The sequence below is a fragment of the Python bivittatus genome, unplaced genomic scaffold (genome assembly GCF_059951505.1).
Source record: "Python bivittatus isolate LINGU-HERP-01145 unplaced genomic scaffold, Pbiv_v1 ctg000850_np1212, whole genome shotgun sequence".
Classification (NCBI taxonomy): Eukaryota; Metazoa; Chordata; class Lepidosauria; order Squamata; family Pythonidae; genus Python; species Python bivittatus.
In genome coordinates, this window is record NW_028277112.1 from 65801989 (window position 1) to 65821045 (window position 19057).

At 40.5% G+C, this 19057-nt stretch overlaps 1 protein-coding gene across 9 annotated transcripts in view; it reads right to left on the reverse strand.

The window, feature by feature from the left end:
* The window catches only part of FRMPD1 (FERM and PDZ domain containing 1), a 76558-nt gene that overhangs the window by 22070 nt on the left and 35431 nt on the right, over positions 1 to 19057 (reverse strand). For 8 of the 9 annotated variants that reach the window (XM_025172815.2, XM_025172786.2, XM_025172811.2 and 5 more), the window contains exons 4-11: positions 17440 to 17594; positions 15382 to 15484; positions 13624 to 13669; positions 9973 to 10080; positions 6229 to 6324; positions 5186 to 5311; positions 3448 to 3567; positions 1549 to 1685 (exon numbers count right to left, since the gene is read on the reverse strand). In XM_025172815.2, coding sequence (XP_025028583.1) covers positions 1549 to 1685; positions 3448 to 3567; positions 5186 to 5311; positions 6229 to 6324; positions 9973 to 10080; positions 13624 to 13669; positions 15382 to 15484; positions 17440 to 17594 — 891 coding nt within the window. Of the gene's footprint in view, positions 1 to 1548; positions 1686 to 3447; positions 3568 to 5185; positions 5312 to 6228; positions 6325 to 9972; positions 10081 to 13583; positions 13670 to 15381; positions 15485 to 17439; positions 17595 to 19057 lie in introns of those variants that run through there. The other variant, XM_007421558.3, reaches the window with a different exon arrangement.

A 19057-nucleotide genomic window follows, 5' to 3' on the forward strand; every position in this document is an offset into this window, starting at 1 on the left:
GTTTGAGCTAGTCACAAGAGCCCTGATTAGTGGCAGTAGCTCTTCTTTCTGCTAGAAGCTCTGCTTTGCTCTCCATTCCCCCCTCAGTTGGATTTTTTTTAAAGAGACTTAGTCTTTTCCCTCCTCTTCTTTTTTTTTTTCTCCTCTTGCTTTTTTTATTTTATTTTTGGCAAGAACAAAGATAAAGAATCCTTTGACTCAATAAAGGTTTATCAAGATAATAAATTATACAAGAAACACAATGCAGAAAAAGATCTTTAAACTATTGAGGATGACTATAAAAAACTGGAAGAAGAGCTGCAGAAATTCCCGCAAAAAAAAGAAAAAAAGATATTAAAGCTAAAATGGACTTAATTAAACATAAAACGGGATCAATGGAAAAGGAAGAAATAGTACAAGAAATCAGAAACATTAAACAGAATTATTGTGAGGCCTATAAACTGAGAATTAAAAGGGTTAATCAACTGATAAATGAAGAGGGACAGACTTGTTCTTGGCACTGAGGGTGAGAAAAAGATTATACAAGATTATAATGGAAAATCGTACTAAGAGAATGCACAAAAAGAAGAAGTAAAACAATATTGAAAGAAACTACTTCAGATGTTTAAAGAAAAAATGAGGGGAATACAACAATGATGGAACTGACAGAAGCTTCAAAAAGCAGAATGTTTGAAAGGACATTTATTATTGCTTTCTCTTATCCAATAATATAGAAAAAGGAATAAACAGCTAGATATTTTGGGATATTGAATGAAAAGGGTGAACTCAAAATTATGCAAGCGCTGGAATAAAGTATAAATCTGAGATATATAGTTAAAAATTGTATTTGATTGTAAATGTTTCAAGAGATTAGACTAAAATTTATACATGGTTGAATATAGTAACATACAGATTTTAAACTAGAGACATTTTTGTTGAAACATGTAGTGAAGAATCTGGTTAGAACTGTAACCCGGTTAGAACTGTAACTGATATTGTAACTGATACTGGTTAGAACTGTAACTTTTAAGAATTGGAAAAATTAAAAAGTACTTATGCAGGAGGAAGTTATTGAAAATTATGGAATGTGCAGAGATGAGTTAAACTGAGATTTGAAATTAGAGTAAGAAGATAAGTAATTTTATATGACACTGAGAAAATATAGTAATGTAATGGATTAGGAAATTTTATAATAGAAATTTGATATTAATTATTATATATATACACATATAATCGATAGATGAAAATGTATTACTAATCCTATTGAAAGTTAAAATTTCTTGTAAAAAATGATTCTATAGATTAGCTATGAATGATTAATAATTGTTAATTGATAAGTATACAAGTATATTTTGAATAGATGATATGAGAATTTAAGATTATGAAAGGGGCACCAACGAGTTGGTAACTGGTTGACACACGGTATAAAATGGAAGATGCTTTTTTTATGCCTTTCTATGTTTTTGTTTGTTCATGTATGTTTTGTGTTTGTTGTAAAAATAAAAAAATATTAAAAAAAAAAAAAAGAAATTTTAAGTAGAATGTACAACTGAACCCCTTTTCACTTACTCAATATACTTCAACGAGATTTTCTGTGGCTGAGCGCAGGTGATTATCCGTTCTTGGATGTGCAAGGCGGACAGCCGCAAAGCAACACTGCATTTCATCTCGACAGCAAACCTTTCTCGAAGTACGTCACTGCAGCTCTGAAATGGACAGGGCCAGGTTAACAAGGGGAGAGGAGAGACGTTCACTTCCATCAGGCTGTTCTAATCCCGTCCTCATAAGAAGTGGTTCTTGCTATAGCCTGCCTGCCTGCCTGCCTGCCTGCCTGCCTGCCTGCCTGCCTGCCTGCCTGCCTGCCTGCCTGCCTTCCTTCCTTCCTTCCTTCCTTCCTTCCTTCCTTCCTTCCTTCCTTCCTTCCTTCCATCCATCCATCCATCCATCCATCCATCTCTCACCTGCACTCTGACAATGGATTCACTATAAGTTCGTTGGTTTAATTTCACAATTATGGGGCTCCCCTGTTTTTTCCTAATTCCAAGGGAGAACATCTTGCCACTGAAATCTTTTAAGCATTTTAAAGAAAAGAAATGGGAAGTTAGTTTAGGATTTTATTTGCAGTTTATTGGAGAGCGCAAGACATGTCTCCTCTGTGTGTGCGTGTGTGCATGCGTGCACGCATGTGTGCTCTTCTGCCATCCCACTGAAATGAAGGAAGCTTACCCAGTAGCGGCCAAGGTATGAAACGTTAACCTAAATTTTAATCGGGTGGCTGTAGAAGTTCCATAGCATCCTCCAGACACACTGGGGCTCTACTTAGCAAAATTCTCAGCCCTTGTTACGCTGCTGGGATTCTGAGGTTGGAGTCCCAACACAAGGCAGCAATTAGTTCTATCTAGGCAGATAAGTGATGGTGGAAAAGTGCATTTGATATGTAGCATTTTAAATGTTAGAGTGATTTCATCACACTGTTCTTCTTTTTGAATACATTTTAGACATAGCCAGGAACCCTCAGGATAGGACAGAGTGGAGAGCTGGAAGCAAGATTAACCAATGGCCAATGTTAGTGATTAAAATGGCATCCATTCAAATGGAGATAAAAGATTAGCTGATCCTGATGAAAACTTCCCACCACTGCCCTTTTTGTCTCTCTTTCTTAGACTTTTCAATTTGATGCTTACGGGTTATTTCTGTTTTCCACTTTATTCAGTTAAGAACAAGGGAAGATACTGAAAATATAGGGTGGAAGTGGAATCCAAAGGAAACTGGACATTGAAATGAAAAGCATTTAACAAGAATCACAGCATAGATTGTCCCCAGTGAAAACTAGCTTTCTCTAAGCCTGAGATGCAAATTTTAAATCATTAAATGATGGTGTTAGGCCCCTAGGGATGCCTGGCTTTTCTCACTGACCTGTTAAATTTGTCAAACCACCTCTTACTCTCCCAAAGAGATGTGCACTCATGGAAAGCCTAAAATAATTATCCTTAGACTATACTGAAACACACATATGAATAAACAATAATTAATACAGAAATACAAAATGCAGTCTTCAGCCCTAGTTTCGTATCCCATCCTTATCCCGTTCTTATTTCTGCATTTATATCTCTTTTGGGCACACAATTTGGCTTTTATTTTTTCCTGTTGGTCATGTAATGATAAAATGCATGTAAAAGTTAAAGCCAATTTTTTTGAACTAGATGAAATCTTGAATGGTGAGTTTGGGTTCACAAGTCACAAGCAAATGGCTTTAAAATGTGTTGGAACCATTTGAAAAGCATCATTAGTGTTGGGTCTATATTATGAGTCAGAGTGACTAGAGACTCATCGGTATTCAGCTGTACAGTATGTGAAGGCACCAAAGTTGTTGTGGATGAATAAACTAGTGTGATACATCTTGGGTTTGTATCAAGTGTTGCTAAAACCTAACCAAGTCAGAGGGCCCATTATGCATTCCCACATCACCTGCAAATAGAGATACTCAAAGGCCACTGGATCTTGCTGCAGGAGATGCAATGGATCCCTGGGTATAAAGCAGACTCTGAAGAGGCATCGATAATCACGAGACTCTTTCCTCTGAACTACCTGAAACGAAGAAGAGATAGATAGATAGATAGATAGATAGATAGATAGATAGATAGATAGATAGATAGATAGATAGATAGATAGATACTGAGACTATACTGCTGCTATAACATAAGCCCTTGGATCCAGAATCCAGCTTCTAGTGAATATCTGCTGACATATTTTTACAAACAAGGTATTAAATACTGTATAGCTGCTTGAAAAAGTCTGGTTAATTCCTAGAGAAATTCCAGAAGGCAGAGGAATTTCCATATAAAGTTTTGAGTGATCAGCGGAATGCGGCTTCAGAATCCCATCTAGCTTTTTGACCATCCTCGGGTATAGTAGAAGCAGAATAAATTGTGCAGAGTAATATATATTTCAGAATAAATTATTTGCAAATTTGTGCAATTGCCACCATTCCTCTTTCTTGCAACAAAATAAAGATTACCTAGGTACAGCATTCTGACTTACATTTTGGCTGTACCTAATTTTGGAAAGCAACAGGATCAAATGAGCATCTGAGATCAAATGGTGAAATGATGGATAGCTGCTCAGAACACAGTCCAGCTTTAAAGTTCAAATAGTAGATGCCAAAAAGAATATAGTAGAGGGGATTTAGGATCACCCAAATATTTGGGGAAACCTAATCTATGTGGATCTCACCATGGAAACCAAAAGGAAGGAAAATCCTGTCTAAACATTTCAAACACTCGATCATTCAATATCTACTATTATAACAAGATGAGTGCTTCTTATCCTGGAGCAAAGGATGTGAAGAAATAGATCTTGTATGACAATCAGTGTATTATTTTCATTTCAAGATTTACCAGGGAAAACAATTTATATTAAATCCACTTAAGCATGACTTCAGTACATTTCAATGATGCTTTAAATAAAGAAAAAGCAAAGTGGCATTGAGTAAGCATTTATAGCTTATATAAGATTATATAAACTCTAAGAGAATCCTAAAAGTTTTACTTTGAACAACGAAGTGATAGCTGTTAACACTGTATTGAAAAGTGTTCATGGAAATAGATGCCAGGGAAATGTATTCAAATCAAATCAAATCTTTATTAAGGTCATAGACCAGCATATGGAAACTGGCATTGTTTCAATAAGGCTGCTGCTATACAAACAGGTTTACAAGTGTGCAGTGTTCTGAATCAGAGCCTGTTTTCCACAAGCCAATATTTTGAAGGAATACATATTTCCATTTTGAGAGGCGTGACACTTGTGGTTCTATTAATGCAGTGTTGTCCAAACTTGGCCACTTTAAGATGAGTGAACTTCAACTCCCAGAATTCCCTAGCCAGCATGGCTGGCTGGGGAATTCTGGGAGTTGAAGTCCACTCATCTTAAAGTGGCCAACTTTGGACAACACTGTATTAATGTGACTGATTTATAAATCCCATTTCCGTGATCACTAGCCATGCTGGCAAAGGTGATAGGAGTTGGTACCTGGAGTTCATACACTCCCAATCTATGGATTATTAGGCACAGAAGACAAAAATACTACCATGCCAAAATGAATTATTCTAAACCCCTGCACTGGGAAGTATCCCTGTGGAAAAGTGCATTAATTTGCCTTTCTTTTTGCCCACCACCAACAGAAATGTCCTAAAGCAGTGAAACTGACCCGTTCAATGAGTTCATCTTCATGCAGAAGATACATCTTCAACATATTATGCCGTTCTTCCAAAACCAAGGCAAAATGTTCAATGTTTTGAATGGACAGCTTTTCTTTCAAAGTGAGAATAATGTCCTACCAATTATGGGGGAAAAAAATCACAATTTCAGCAACATGTCAGTGCCACAAAGAAATTGCCTAGGTCCACACAGTGATATCCCTGAAGGGCTTAACTGTTCACAGAGACAATTCTACACACGTCAAATGGTACAGCAGATCTGACCTGTGATGGGAAGGCCATTCAAATGCACAAGAATTCCTTGGCACAAAACCTTGCCTAGTGTAGCGTACTGACAATGTACCCCAAAATCTTGTTGACTGCAATGCAGTCTGACAATCATTTGAAAAAAGAAATACCCATATGGGTTAGAATCAAAATAAATATAGAATACAATCCAGCACAGAGATATGGAAGATTCAGATTTGCACTACTGATTTCTCTGGCAATTAAGTATGGATTACTATACACTGGCATGTAGCCACAAAATTTGCATTGAAGGGTATTACTCATAGGCTACAATAAAATCTGCTATTTGGTCAAATGTGGATCATGTCCCATGCAAATTTGATCAGCTTTAAAAATACATACAGGAAGCATCAGAGATGAGGCAAGTTGGCTACCTGATTTCTTTCTTATTCTATTTTTAAGACACTTGAGTGAACAAAAATGCTGAAATATGTTGTTTGGTTTGTGATGCTCCTGCAGTTTCCATCATACACCAGATTTGTTACTTTACCTGCTTACAATATGTTTTTCATTGTTCTTGTTATTGAAGTTGTTGTAGATGCTGTGGCAATGTATTTGTCTTCTGGCCTTCCGCTTTGAGTTTAATGGGACTTACATGGCTGTCTCTTCTCATTTTATTCAATTTCTCCCCACAACACATCATGCAACATAGAAGTGGGTTTGAGAAATCTTCACAGGACCAGCCCCATAACCAAGTGAGAGCTCCCAATCCAGCACCTAATCACTACATTATACTTCAAGGTACCTTGACCGTTGTGTTTGCTTCAAACTTGAACGCTTTAGTCTGCCCGTTTTCCAAATAGACTTTGAGAACATTGGGCATACACAGAAGAGAACTTCCCTAGAAAAACACAAAAGGCAACATCTAGTTAACGCATTTGGCTCTCCAATTCTATCTTAAATATACAGCAGTCGATTTACTGAGGAACAAAGGGAGTCCTTCGCAGAAAGGACTTAACTGCTTAATTCTGAGGATTTTCTCCAAGTCCCTTAGTGGCTTTCCAAGGCTTAGCAAGGTTTGGGAACATTTACATTTTCACAAAAGTTTTGCCATGTTGAGGTGCTGTGGTATTTTTAGTTTTCAGCATTTATTTTACTGTTTATAGAGCACGCCAGCCAGAAGTTACAGAGCAGGAAATAAATGCTGTTAAGTAAAGAATCAGCCTTCCTGTTGCTTGCCTTCCTGTTGTCTCTCTTGTACAAGTCAAACAAATCAAAAGATGAAATTTAATTCTAGTGCTATAAAGCAGCCTCCTTGTGGGGAAGCTAAAGCACTGCCACATGCTTTGGAGATAGTAAAAAGGATAATTCTCTGTTTATTACCTTACCCAGAATAGAGTTTATTACCTTTTCCTGTTCTATATGGGCAGAATTCAATTAATTCAGTCAGTCCTCAAGTCTGCAAACATGCTCTGAAATGTTAGGTTGCAGTCATGCTCTGTTTTGCTTGTCAGTGAGGCCAGAGCCCTGAGAAATGTTATTTGTTCACGTTCCATTGATTTAAAGACTTCTAAGAAGAGATATGCCTTAGTGAAATATGAGTTAGGAGGTAACTTTGTAATTCCAAAGGATTTTCCTTTAGCTCAACATCTTCTTGCATTGTTTTAAGATCTCCAAGGAGATTCTTTTTTAAAAATTCCTTCACAATGAATAATTAACTTGTACCAGGAATAAGGGGATTGGCCTCCTAAATGGTGGAGTCCCAATTTAGGAATGACCTCCTCACTGGCACTTGAATGGCTCAAACATGACTTCTATTTTTTTAAATTTGGTCATGAAATTTTAAGGCACTATAACCTTACCCTTCGATTTTGGATAGATCTAATCAGAACAAAAAGCAAGGAATAAAGGAATAGGTCAGTGAAACAAGGCTTGTTATTTTGGGGGTGGGGGCTATATCTGGTGTTCTCGGGAGTCTTCTCCAACACCAACTTTCAAAAAAGTCAGTACTCTTTTTATCCTGCTTCTTCGAAGTCCAACTTTCACTTCCATAGAGTATCATGTGAAAAAACATTGCCTGCATTATTCTAATCTTTGTAGGTATAGACACGTCACAGCATCTGAATATCTTTTACCAAAGCCTTCACTGCTATCCTACCAAATGCTGGTCTGTGTCATATTTCTGAACTGCTGGTTCCTTTACAAGCAGAACTATCCCCTTCAATATCTTCTGACTGAAATTCCAGCCCACTTCAATTGGCTGATGTCTAAGATGTCAATGTGTTATCGATTCAATTCCTTTCGCTGTGTTGAGTTCTCCTATGTTCATGCTTTGCATGTTCCATGTTCCCACTGTAATTTTGTCTTTGTAGCTTCAGATCTTTAGATTTCCTTTTCCTGCATGGCAGGATGTTCCAAAGGGTTTTGCTTTAGCCATGTCATAAACACCCTCAAACCCTCAGCTCTTCCTCAGTAGCATATTGAGTGCCATTTGACCCAAGGGATCCATCATCCAGCACTATATAATCAATCACTTTATCTTGTCTATCCATGTGGCTTTCTTGGTAAAATATGTAAGTGGTTTATCTTTGCCTTCTCCCACATACTATGAATTAATCCCTTTGCCGTTGTCACTAAAGAGATCACCCACCTTCAACATTTTCCTATATCGCTGCTGCCTGACAGAGGTGCCTGCTTGCTTTAGCTGGGCAGCTGAGATGACCTTCAAGCCTTGGGTGACCCTGCTGGGGTTACATACTCTTGGCCTACACTCCCAGCGTTCTTTGCTTATTCCTCCCAATAACACCTCTCCTCCCCCTGCCACCATGATGAGGCAGCATAGCAGAATTGAGGGGAGATCTCATCTACGTAGCCAAATTCCTTAGATGACCTACACAGAGGATTGCCACAGGGTGATAAACAAGCCTTACCCTGGAAAAGTAAGGTTTAAAAGCATTTTGTCTCATCAACAATTCATGCCCTCAGGCCAAAGGTTCTTATTTCAACACTGTGAAAGCACTTCTGGGATTTTTCCAGAAAAAAAAAAAAAGTCTTCATTCAGTTGTAATATTCCATTTAAAATTACTACTGCGATGGACCCTTTTACGTAGGTTGCTGTGCAGTTTGGAAATGTACTAAAAATTACCTGGGAAGGCTACCTTCCTTCATGGATAGAGTGGTTGGGTTTAGAGCGATCCCTATATGTAAAACAAGGCCTCCTAGTATATACCCATGGCTTCATGATCCTTGACTGAGCAGAAGAAAAAGGGCAGATGGCAAGCAGTGTGATTAGAAGTGGGGTAACAATTAATTTGGTTTGCATCACAATGCGAAACTACTGATTTCACATTTTCCAAAAAACATGCAACTGGAACTGCAGTTACATTTGGATATTCACCCAACTTTGTATCTTTCCATCACAGCTTGTGAATTTACATATGTACACAAAAGTGTACCTTTCGGAAAAACGTGCATTCTGCCAGTGGACGGGATATACAAAAACGCACTGCATTAAAGATAACAGCAGATAAAATATGCATACTGGGAAAATGCCCATGCGTATTAGCAGAAATGCACACAAAAATGGATAGGAATATTTGTGAGAACGTTTCAAAGAAAAATCTTCAAACTGAGGTCAACATGGCTGAAAAAAGGGAAACTGAGTGAAACCAAAATGGAAGGTTTTATTCATCTCTGCCCAGTATAACCTGTGGCAAAGTCTTCGTAAGTTCATGAACAGAAAAGGAATGGGAAAAAAACCAGGGCTCTGTTAGTACCCCGTGCAGAAATGGGCAACTTGAACCTCTCAGTTATTTCTGAATCCCCAGCAACAGCAGCTAACATAGCCAATAGTGAGAGGTTGAACTATAGTTCCAACAAAGCTTGGAGGAATACAGGTTGTCCATACCTGCTGTACAAGAACAACTGCTTTGCATTGTCTGTTAATACCCCAACTGGAGAAACAATGTCTTTATAATCAATCAGTCAATTAAAAATACATCCACAAACAGAAATATTCAGGAGTGTTTGCAAGGGGGGTTGAAAAATGTCAAGATGGCCACTGTGATTGCACCACTGAAGCCTTCGTGTAAGAAAAAAAAAAGGTGGAGCTTCAATTGCATGATCACGGCTACCATTTTGACTTTTTTGATTCCCCCTCCCACTGCAGATGCCCCTGGTAACATTGTCATTAATATTCCATTTTCTTTTTCCAAGAATACCAAGGACTGTTTGACTTCAGCACTCTTACTGTAACAGGGGATGAAACATACACTTTTAACATATCCTGTTCTTCTAACGACGAATGAGAGATTTTTGTTTATTTTTCAGTTGCATCCTGCTTGGTTCCAATGACCCCAAACACATGAATCTTTCTGACAAAATGCAAATATCTCTAAGTTGCAGGGGATAAGAGTTGTGAAAAGGCCAAGTTGCTGTTGTTTAATGGTCACTCTCAACCAACCCAGTTAGCTTAGCATGTAATTTGGTCTACCTGTCAAATTTTAAAGCCAACTATTGCGTATGGTTTGGCAACCGCATTGGCACAAACCTGATTATGTTCGTTCATGACAACCTCTTCTGCAAAATGGACTTTAACGGGATTTGTCTTTAGCCTGGCTCTTTTTTCCGCTGTAAGAAAGGATGATTTAGGGCCACCCTGAAAAACAACAGCACTGGGTTGGCAAACTATTATACAACACAGTAACAAATGCTGCGAACACTTATTGCCTTCTCATGACAGAAACTGAAACGGAATCACCAGAAGAACAAGGCCATCAAAAGCTTGCTGGATCAGAGCAAGGGACCATCAAGTACAAAAGGTGGGTAATCTGCCATCTCCCCACGATTTCCCTTTTTTTGCAACCCCTGGAACTTATTCCTACCATAATTGCCAGAAACCAACTGCAAGGTTTCCTGCTCTCTTCTTGGGGCAGACATTTGAAAACTGGAGCATAAGTCCTAAAATAGGCAGTATGGTTTAGAAAAGTGGATTTCAAGCCCTCAAAATATGTTAAGAGTGGCCTCTGCCCATCAACATTTGGCCCAATCTAGTTCTGCATTCTTTTTAGAGCAGCCAGTCTAATCCTTCTGAAGTTCCCAAACTGGAGTATGAAAAGGAGGGTCATGATTTTTGTTTCTTCACAACCACCCTTCTTAACTTGTGGCCTTCCAAGTTACAATTCCCTTTACCCCAACCAACATGGCAGATTTGTTAGATTGCAATGCCTGTTGCAGTACTGCATAACAGTACAATTTGAATTCTTGGAGCAGCCTTTCCTAACAGATTATTTCCAGATGCCCAGGACCACAACTCCTATAACCTCACCCTCAGGGCTGATGAGTTTCATTCCAAACAGCAGAACAAAAGCCAGTTCGCATTCAATCTTTGGAGCAGCTCTTCTCAACTTGGTGCCCTCCATGTAATTCTCATCACTCCCAACTTGAAATGAATGAGCGGGATGGCTGAGAATTGTGGTAGCTGTGGCATAAAACATCTGGAAGGCAGTAGGAGTTGGAAGGCCTGTTTACAACAACTGGTACATGGAAGGATACTGCTTCTAAAGGTGGAATCTCTTAACTGTCATGACTAATAGCTATCACAGTGACACTTATTTAGTGGCCATCAACACCACCTTGTAGTAGTCAATCTTGCACTGTACGACGAGTGAAGACAAGTCGGTGTAATCTGTTTTTTGTAACTATGTGTTGAGTGAAGATGCATATCATCTTCCACTGTTCAACACATCACCAGACCCTGAATTCTTGCACTGTCTTAGTTGGGGAAAAAAATCTCTAATTACTGTCAACCCTGTGCATTTATCAGCTTCTCCCATGTCTATTCACTGCAATGGTTTTCACCATCTCTAAACTAAACAAACCCATAAGCTACAACCCATCCTCTTAAAAGTTTTTTTCTCCCAAAGAGAAGATGCAATATCTTAGCCGAGTTTTTCGTTAGTGGAGCGAGCTGAATACAGAAGCAAGCTTCAGCTTCCTGCAACAGGAGTATCTGGAAACAAACTGAACTTTTGATGTATCCCACCACACATATTGATGAACATATTGCAATGCCAATTCTCAATGTCTTCTAAATTTCTATCATGCCTTAATGCATGCACTTCCTGCATTAGGGCTGGTGGTAAATTTTTAATTACAATTAAAAATATTAAAAATCAGGAGAGAAAGGGAGGTGTCCAGGACAATGCAGTCCCAGCATTAGCAGGGCCAAGAAATAAGTGCAGAATAGTTCAAATGCAGAGAGGACCAGGTTTAGTTCCAAATGGCTGGTTTCACATATGGCCCAAATGATTCAAAACTCCCATCAACACCATACAACCCACTGGAGTGAATAGCAAATAGGTTTTATTTTACCACTGTTAATTTACCAAGAATTTCAGAGCAGAAGAGGTTTGTATTTTATTGCCCACAGATAAATCTGCATGTAAGGGCAAGATTTGGTGCAGTGTCTCATGGCAGGTTGGAAGCCCTGGAGAAGTGTGACTGTTGGGACAGACCAGGACCAAACAAGCCTTCTGCAGACAGGGCAACATTTGTTTTCCTTGTCAAGGACTAAAAGGGCAGGGTGATGATGTGATGGCGCCACTGAAAACGGCAGCAGCAGAATTTCTAGTATCTTCCTCCATAGTAGGATGTCTGGATTGTTTTTTTAAAAAATCAAATACATGCATTCTTATTCTGCTCCTTAATTTGCAACTCTTTGCTGACCCAACACACGGAGCATTTTGGTGATGGGATCTCAACATGGTCTGATGGCAGCGAAGAAGGTGCAGTTGCCCATCCTTGGGGAACAATACTGGGCAGGATGGTCCAAGGGTGTAAGATAGCAATTTTGTATGTTTGTATGAAGGCACTCAAGTCATTGATTATTTGAATGGGGACTGCAGCATTATACAGGAGCCCTCAAATTATAGAATACAAATGCCTGTAAATGTTAGCTTAAAGGCATGTTTAAATGAGGGGAAATTGCTTCTGGAGGAGGACGTTGGGATGGAGTGCATTTGGTCTTCCTACTTACATTTACCTACTACAAATTCACATTCTCCCTCCCCCACCAACAATTCTCCCTAAATGGGTTTAAGTGCAGACAAAAAACATATTTGGATTTGTGAGAGGCAACACCTAGCCAGCCTTGTCTAGGTTAGAAAGCTAAGAGGGTCAGGCCTACTTAGTATTTCAGTGGTAGACCACTGGGGGCGGGGGGGCGGGGAGGAAAAGTTCTGTTATAGCAGCAAAAAAGATATTTTCAGAATTTGCAGATGTAGCGTATTTACAGTGCAATCTAAGCATGTTCACTTATAAGCCATTGAAATCAGCAGGGCTTATAACTATGCATAGGGCAGCAGCATTGAACAACAGCTGGAAGGAACAAAAATTAATTGGATGTACCCAAAGTTATTGTTTGCAATGCATTACACTACCAACATTGTATTGTTACAAGAATCTGAACTGGATTCAGTTTTAGGTTTTTAATACAGTAGCAGTTACCCAGCTGGGTGGCAGTACCTAACTGATCTTGGGTGATCTCAAAAAGGTAAGCAGGATCAGACCTGATTAGCACTTATATTGGGGATTACAAGGAAATCCCAAAGCTGTAGGTTAGGCAGAGAAGTTGAAAAAACTTCCTCTAAGAAGACTACATAGACTTGAAGCCACTGGGAGTTGACCTCAACTCCAAGGAGGCTTTATTTTACTCCGAACGTATTTTGAGGGTGATTTGGGGTGGGTCTATAATGCCTAGAAGGCTCGTGGCTAAGCACCATCTTATGCCAGGTACGTTTTTATTTCTGTCTGTTCTCCAAAATCAATTTTCCTCTATCTAAGCAGCCTGACAGCATCCCACTCTGGACATTTGCATATAATACGTAGTTTGGGTTCAGGGCCAATACTCTGTCTGCTGTGCTAGACTAGCACCACATTACATCTGGGTGACAACAGTCCAGTGATGTCAACATGACCACCCTTTGCACGGGTTGCCCTCACTTTTATTGGCAGGCATCTTACCGTCCTTGCCCAAGGATCTCCTAATAAATGAGCTCCCTCACCTGGGCACATCTCTCACCCATCGTATCTCTAAGATTACCTCCTGGAGCTTCGTATTTGTGATCTCAAGTGCACACCCTTCAGGAGGCCAACCCTTACCCTCCAAGGAGAAATTCAGTGGTACATGAAGGCAATTTACCGAGGTGCATCGCAGAACTGTAAACTGGAGAGTGTCTTGCGATTCCCTGTTAAGACAATATAATAAAATAAAACAATAGAGGTTTGCAGACAAGGGATGGGGAACAAGGAGAACACACCTATTTTTCAGCTAAATGGCTTTGTTTGCAGACATTGCTCTGAATGCCATCAAACTACATCACTTTCAACAGCTCTAAAGGCAGATGACTTCCAACTCTGCCCTTTATTCCCAGTCTCCCTCAGTCCAGTCTCTATTTTGCCTAGAACAAGTATCAGTCTCATACATAATATGCGCAAGAGGAAACATCTTGCCACCATCTCCTTCCCCATGCTTTCTGTATTCAGTGTCAATCTTACCATTCACCCTGTTGTATATTCTGGTAGTTTTGGTTTAATCGTCTGATGCCCCCATATTCAGTCTATTGTCAAGCTACATCACTTTCCTTTTACTGACATTTTAAAAATCCCTCCAGCAATCCCTCTGGCCAATACCTTCATAATCACCTCTTGCCTAAATTAAACTTGCCTAAATTCATCTCTTCCTCTCTGATCTTCCATCATCTCACATTGCTCTATTCACATGTCCAAACCATGCCCTATTCTCATTGCTCTGGTCACAGGATGCTCCTTAAATTGCTATAATGTTTTCCTTCCTGTTCATTCCAGAATTTAGCACAGGCTGTTTGTTCTGACCTTCAGTGTCTTTCATAATCCACCAGCCAGCCCTTCTCTTTCCACCAACCATACATGCCCCAGCTTATGAGAGTAAAGTTCTCTTTTAATACCGCCATCCAAAGTTCTCCTACTCTTTCAAACAACTTCATCCTTTCTCCCCTCCTCTCCCTTATGCTTGAAACTGCCTCCCAGACACTTGCAGGATGCCCCTAAATGGCTTCTCAAAATGTACTTTTTCAGTGAAGCATTTGGCACTAATGTCCTTCCACCTCCTAATTTATTATAACTCAGCCTGTGATTAAGTCTTGATTCACATGCAGCTTAACCAACTTCGTTAGTGCTTCTTGGCTTGCACCATTTTGGCTTCTTCTGTTATCTCACCTGGGCCAAAGCTGAGACTGCAAACCAAGTGTGGGAAACCTGTCTTGTTATTCTCTGTGAAGTGCTATGCACCCTGATGATATGCTACATAAACAAATACACACACAACTGCCAAACACCACAAGGAAGAATGAATGTTCCTATTTTCAAACTGTCATTCTGTATATTTAAAGATAGGCCAGAATCCAAAGAACTGCCAAATTATTTCTGTCAGGTCAGCATGCTTTAAACTTGTTTCTCTTGAATACCATTACTTCCTGTGAAACCATTAGCCCTGCGAGGTAGTCCAGACAAGAAGCACCAGCAGGAGTCCTATCTTTGTTGTAAGAATCTTGCAAAACTAAAAGTATTTCTCCCCTCCTTTCCTTTTACTCTCCAGAAAACTAGGGAGGGTCCCTTCCGAAATATTTCCCACGCCCTCCCTCCTTCTGTGGGCTGAGACATCTTTTACACGCTGGTTGTCCAGTCTGCGGCTCTCCCTCCCGTCTCCCATGGCCATTCCCACATATCATTACAGAAACACACAAAATGATTGCGATGTGGCATGAAGCTTCAAAATAGTGTGTGATTTGGCTGAGCGCTCAGCTGAAGAGAGGGGAGAGAGTGAAGCTCCCACAACTAGCATGCATCCCTGGCATGAAAGTCAGCGGCTGAGTGAAGCTTAGCCATAACTTTTGCCCCAGGGCAGGCTTCCATATTGCACCTTAAAAAAGCAGCTGCTTGTTCACCAGCAATGTCTTCCGCTGCATCGTTGTTTATTGCAAGGATGCGATCCCCTGGCAGAAGTTTCCCGTCAGCAGTGCTGCCTGCAAAAGATCAGACCTTGTTAGTGAGATACTTGAGATTTCCAGTTTACAGCATCGCCCTAAAACAAACAAACAAACAAACAAACAAACAAACAAACAAACAAGTATGTGTTCGTGCATATGTGTATGTAAAAAAACGGGAGCCATACAAGATGGCCTGGCATTGCTTACCATTTGGAAATATGAATCAAAGTCTTCCATCCCAGGAGAACAGCACCAGAGGAGCCATCCTACCCCTCTAATCCTGCCACCCATTGGTGAGAGGAGAAATGGGAGGAAAAAAGGAGGGGAAGTTGGGCTTTGGGGTGTCATTGTTTCTCCCGGTATCTAAAAGGATGTCCACTCCTCCTCAAGGAGGGGTGGTTGAAGAGCCCCTTCCTCTGCTTCCCTTCCCACAGAGGAAGAGGCGGTACTGCTAAAACTGCAGAAATGCCTCGTGGACAGCTTCACCACGGACACTTTCACAGCGGGGCTGCTGGCATCAGCTTCCTCGTGGGCAGCATTCTGAGGAAGCTCTGGATGGCCTTCCCTGGTTTTGCTGACAGCAGAGCCACTGCTCTACTCCCAACGACCCCATGGGAAAGCAGCTTCTGACATACAGCGGGGGAGATTATGAAGCCTCTGGACATGCCCCCCCCCCCCGACTTGAGATATTTCAGCAGTGGACTGGTGGACTGCTGAGATGACTCATGTGCCTTTGGTTCTGGGAGGGGAGGGGAGGGGAGGGGAGGGGAGGGGAGGGGAAGGGAAGGGAAGGGAAGGGAAGGGAAGGGAAGGGAAGGGAAGGGAAGGGAAGGGAAGGGAAGGGAAGGGAAGGGAAGGGAAGGGAAGGGAAGGGAAGGGAAGGGAAGGGAAGGGAAGGGAAGGGAAGGGAAGGGCTTCCTTGCTGTCTTTCTGGGTTCCCACAGAAACTGAAGACCAAAAATCTATTTCCCTCCTTTCTCCCATCATGGGGGGCAATGGGTCTTTTTGGAGTCAGAAGAGTGGGTACCCAAAAAACCCATTTCCCTTTCTTCTTTCCCCAGGTTTCCTGCCACCTATGGGAGATGGGAGAGATGGCTTTTTGGCACAGTGGGAGAGCCCTGATTCTCCTGCTGCCAAAAGGTGAATGTTCTTCACTATCAGTGGCCAGCGACCATGGGTGGAGCCAGCCCACAACAGACTCGCCTTGGAACGATTTGCTACAGTTTTTCGCTTGGCATGGCTTGTGCTGGTAGAAGTGGGTAAATACCCCTTTTGCAGCAGAGCAATAAAATATGGATGGAGGTTGCCTTCATGATGGACCAGGGGCAGGTTGAGGATGACATCAGGCATTCATGTTCTCAACAAATGTTAGTGGGCTGTCTTTGGGCTGGAGCAAGCAGGATATGTAGAAGATTCCTGAGAGAGCAGGATGAGGTAATTCTTTTTTGGCCAACAGATGAACTCTGTATGGCTGATGTACCTTTGTGCTTAGGCCCTGGCCAAGAATTTCAAGTTTTAATTGATCATTAGTTCTCTATGAACTCCGCAGTCACATAAACAAGTAAACAGCCCATTCCATAGTCTCCTGTGGACTGCAATTCTCCAAAGAGCCGGGTCAGTCCTAGCTGTGTTTTAGTTGTAGACTGAAAAGGTTTGAGTAACAAAGAAACTTATTCCCTGAAAGTGTCTGTGAGGTCTGTGTTGAAAGCAAGTCATCAAGTGACAGTAGTGAAAAGGTGAGATGCCCCACTGAAAGCATTGTGCCCAAGCCCCTATTCTCTCAAAAGCCCTGGAGCCTGGACTGATCCAGTTTTCTCTGCCTGGCTGTATACAGCTTGGGACCAAGGCAATAACATATTTCAGTGATCAGCAGATTTTCAAGGCATCTTTCTTTTCAAAACCACAGCTTTGTATCCCACCAGACTGCAATCTTACTCAGATATTACAGTGGTCAGCATCAGGAAAAATGAGAAGGGAAAACTGTTTTCTACCTGCAGCAACTGACGTGATCAAAAGAGGAAGGTTATGAGAAACTTCAATGCCGTAATGTCCAAGTAGCACATCTTTTTGAACTTCCACTGTGAGTTTGACAGTGGCAGGCTGCCTATTGCCATCTGATGGTCCATCACTCACTGATGCTCTCCCTCTGCAAATTTAGGGGGAGAAAAGCCAGTTAAAAGGGATATCCAATGCTTCCAATTTCCTGAAATCTCAGCATTTGCTTCTGAGATAATTTTACATCAGTGCATATCTACATTACTAATGAAAACAAAACATAAACCAGTAAACAGGGAAGAGGCTCTGACGTATACAGTGGCCGGAGTCTTTATTTCCAAATGCATAAAATGGAAAGTAACAATCTGATAAATATTTTAAATAGTACTGGGCAAATCCAGAAAATATACCCATAAAGCTGAAAAGTAATACTGATGCTTAATCTTTGTTGTATACAGAGAGAGACCTTGACTGAAGTATGTGTGGGTTGGCCTCAGTTAATTCTGTTCTTATTGTTGTTTCTGTTACTCCATTATTCTATTGTTATTCTATTGTTCTTTTTCTCTGCTCTGAATGTTTATTATATTATATAGTATTGCATTCCATTTCTATTTCCTTGCTTTCATGTTTTGGCAAATTGTAAGTCAGACAGAGTGGCTAGATGAATTGGGCAGCCCTATGAATCTAATGAATACATAAATGTAAGCATGCACATTTAAACATGGAGGACGCATTTGAACCTTACAGTTTAGCCATACGTTCAGCAAAGAGGTTGTGCTTATGCACAGCTCTGTGTGCATAAGGTCACTATGTGAGTGCAATAACTACACAACTGGAGTTCCTAACCAAGTGGAAAATCCACGTGCACATAACTGAACATGAACAGGCTTGATGAAGATAGCATTTCCCAAACTTAGCCCATTACAGCCATAGATAGTTCAGTACCTTGTAGGTCCAGCTTAGTGACCTTGCATTCTATCATATATATCACACACACACACACACACACACGTATATGCCATATATATGCCTATATATATGCATATATATCCATATATGTGTCTATTTGCCTATATATAGGCAATATAGGCAATTAATAACCACACATATATAGGCAATACATATATATATAGGTGTATAGGCAAATACACACACACACAGATACACATATTTACACACATACACATACGCCAGGATGGAAGCAGTGCTGCCTTCGTGAAATCAGTACTGAAAAGCCATGGGAAAAGATGTCCAAAGTCACAGAAAAGCAAAGGATTCATATTGGCCAACAGAAAAGTAGCAAAATTTATATTAGGGCAAATTTAAGGTATTTTATTTCTAACAGGATTGTTCTGCAGTGCAACAAGCAGGGCAAATATTTGTGAATGATTTTCAATCATATTCCCTAAGCACCAAGTTTTTCAAAGTTTGGAACAACATTTGAGTATTTTATGTTTCAGCGAGCATGATCAAGTGGTGTTTTCAAACTGTAATCCCGAGAAACGTGACCTCAGGTTCCTTGGAAGCTTACTGAGGATTTCTCACAGAAAAAGATGGATAATGGTGCATCAGCGTCCCACTCGCGCAGCTTGCCTTACTGTTTACAGTAGCCTA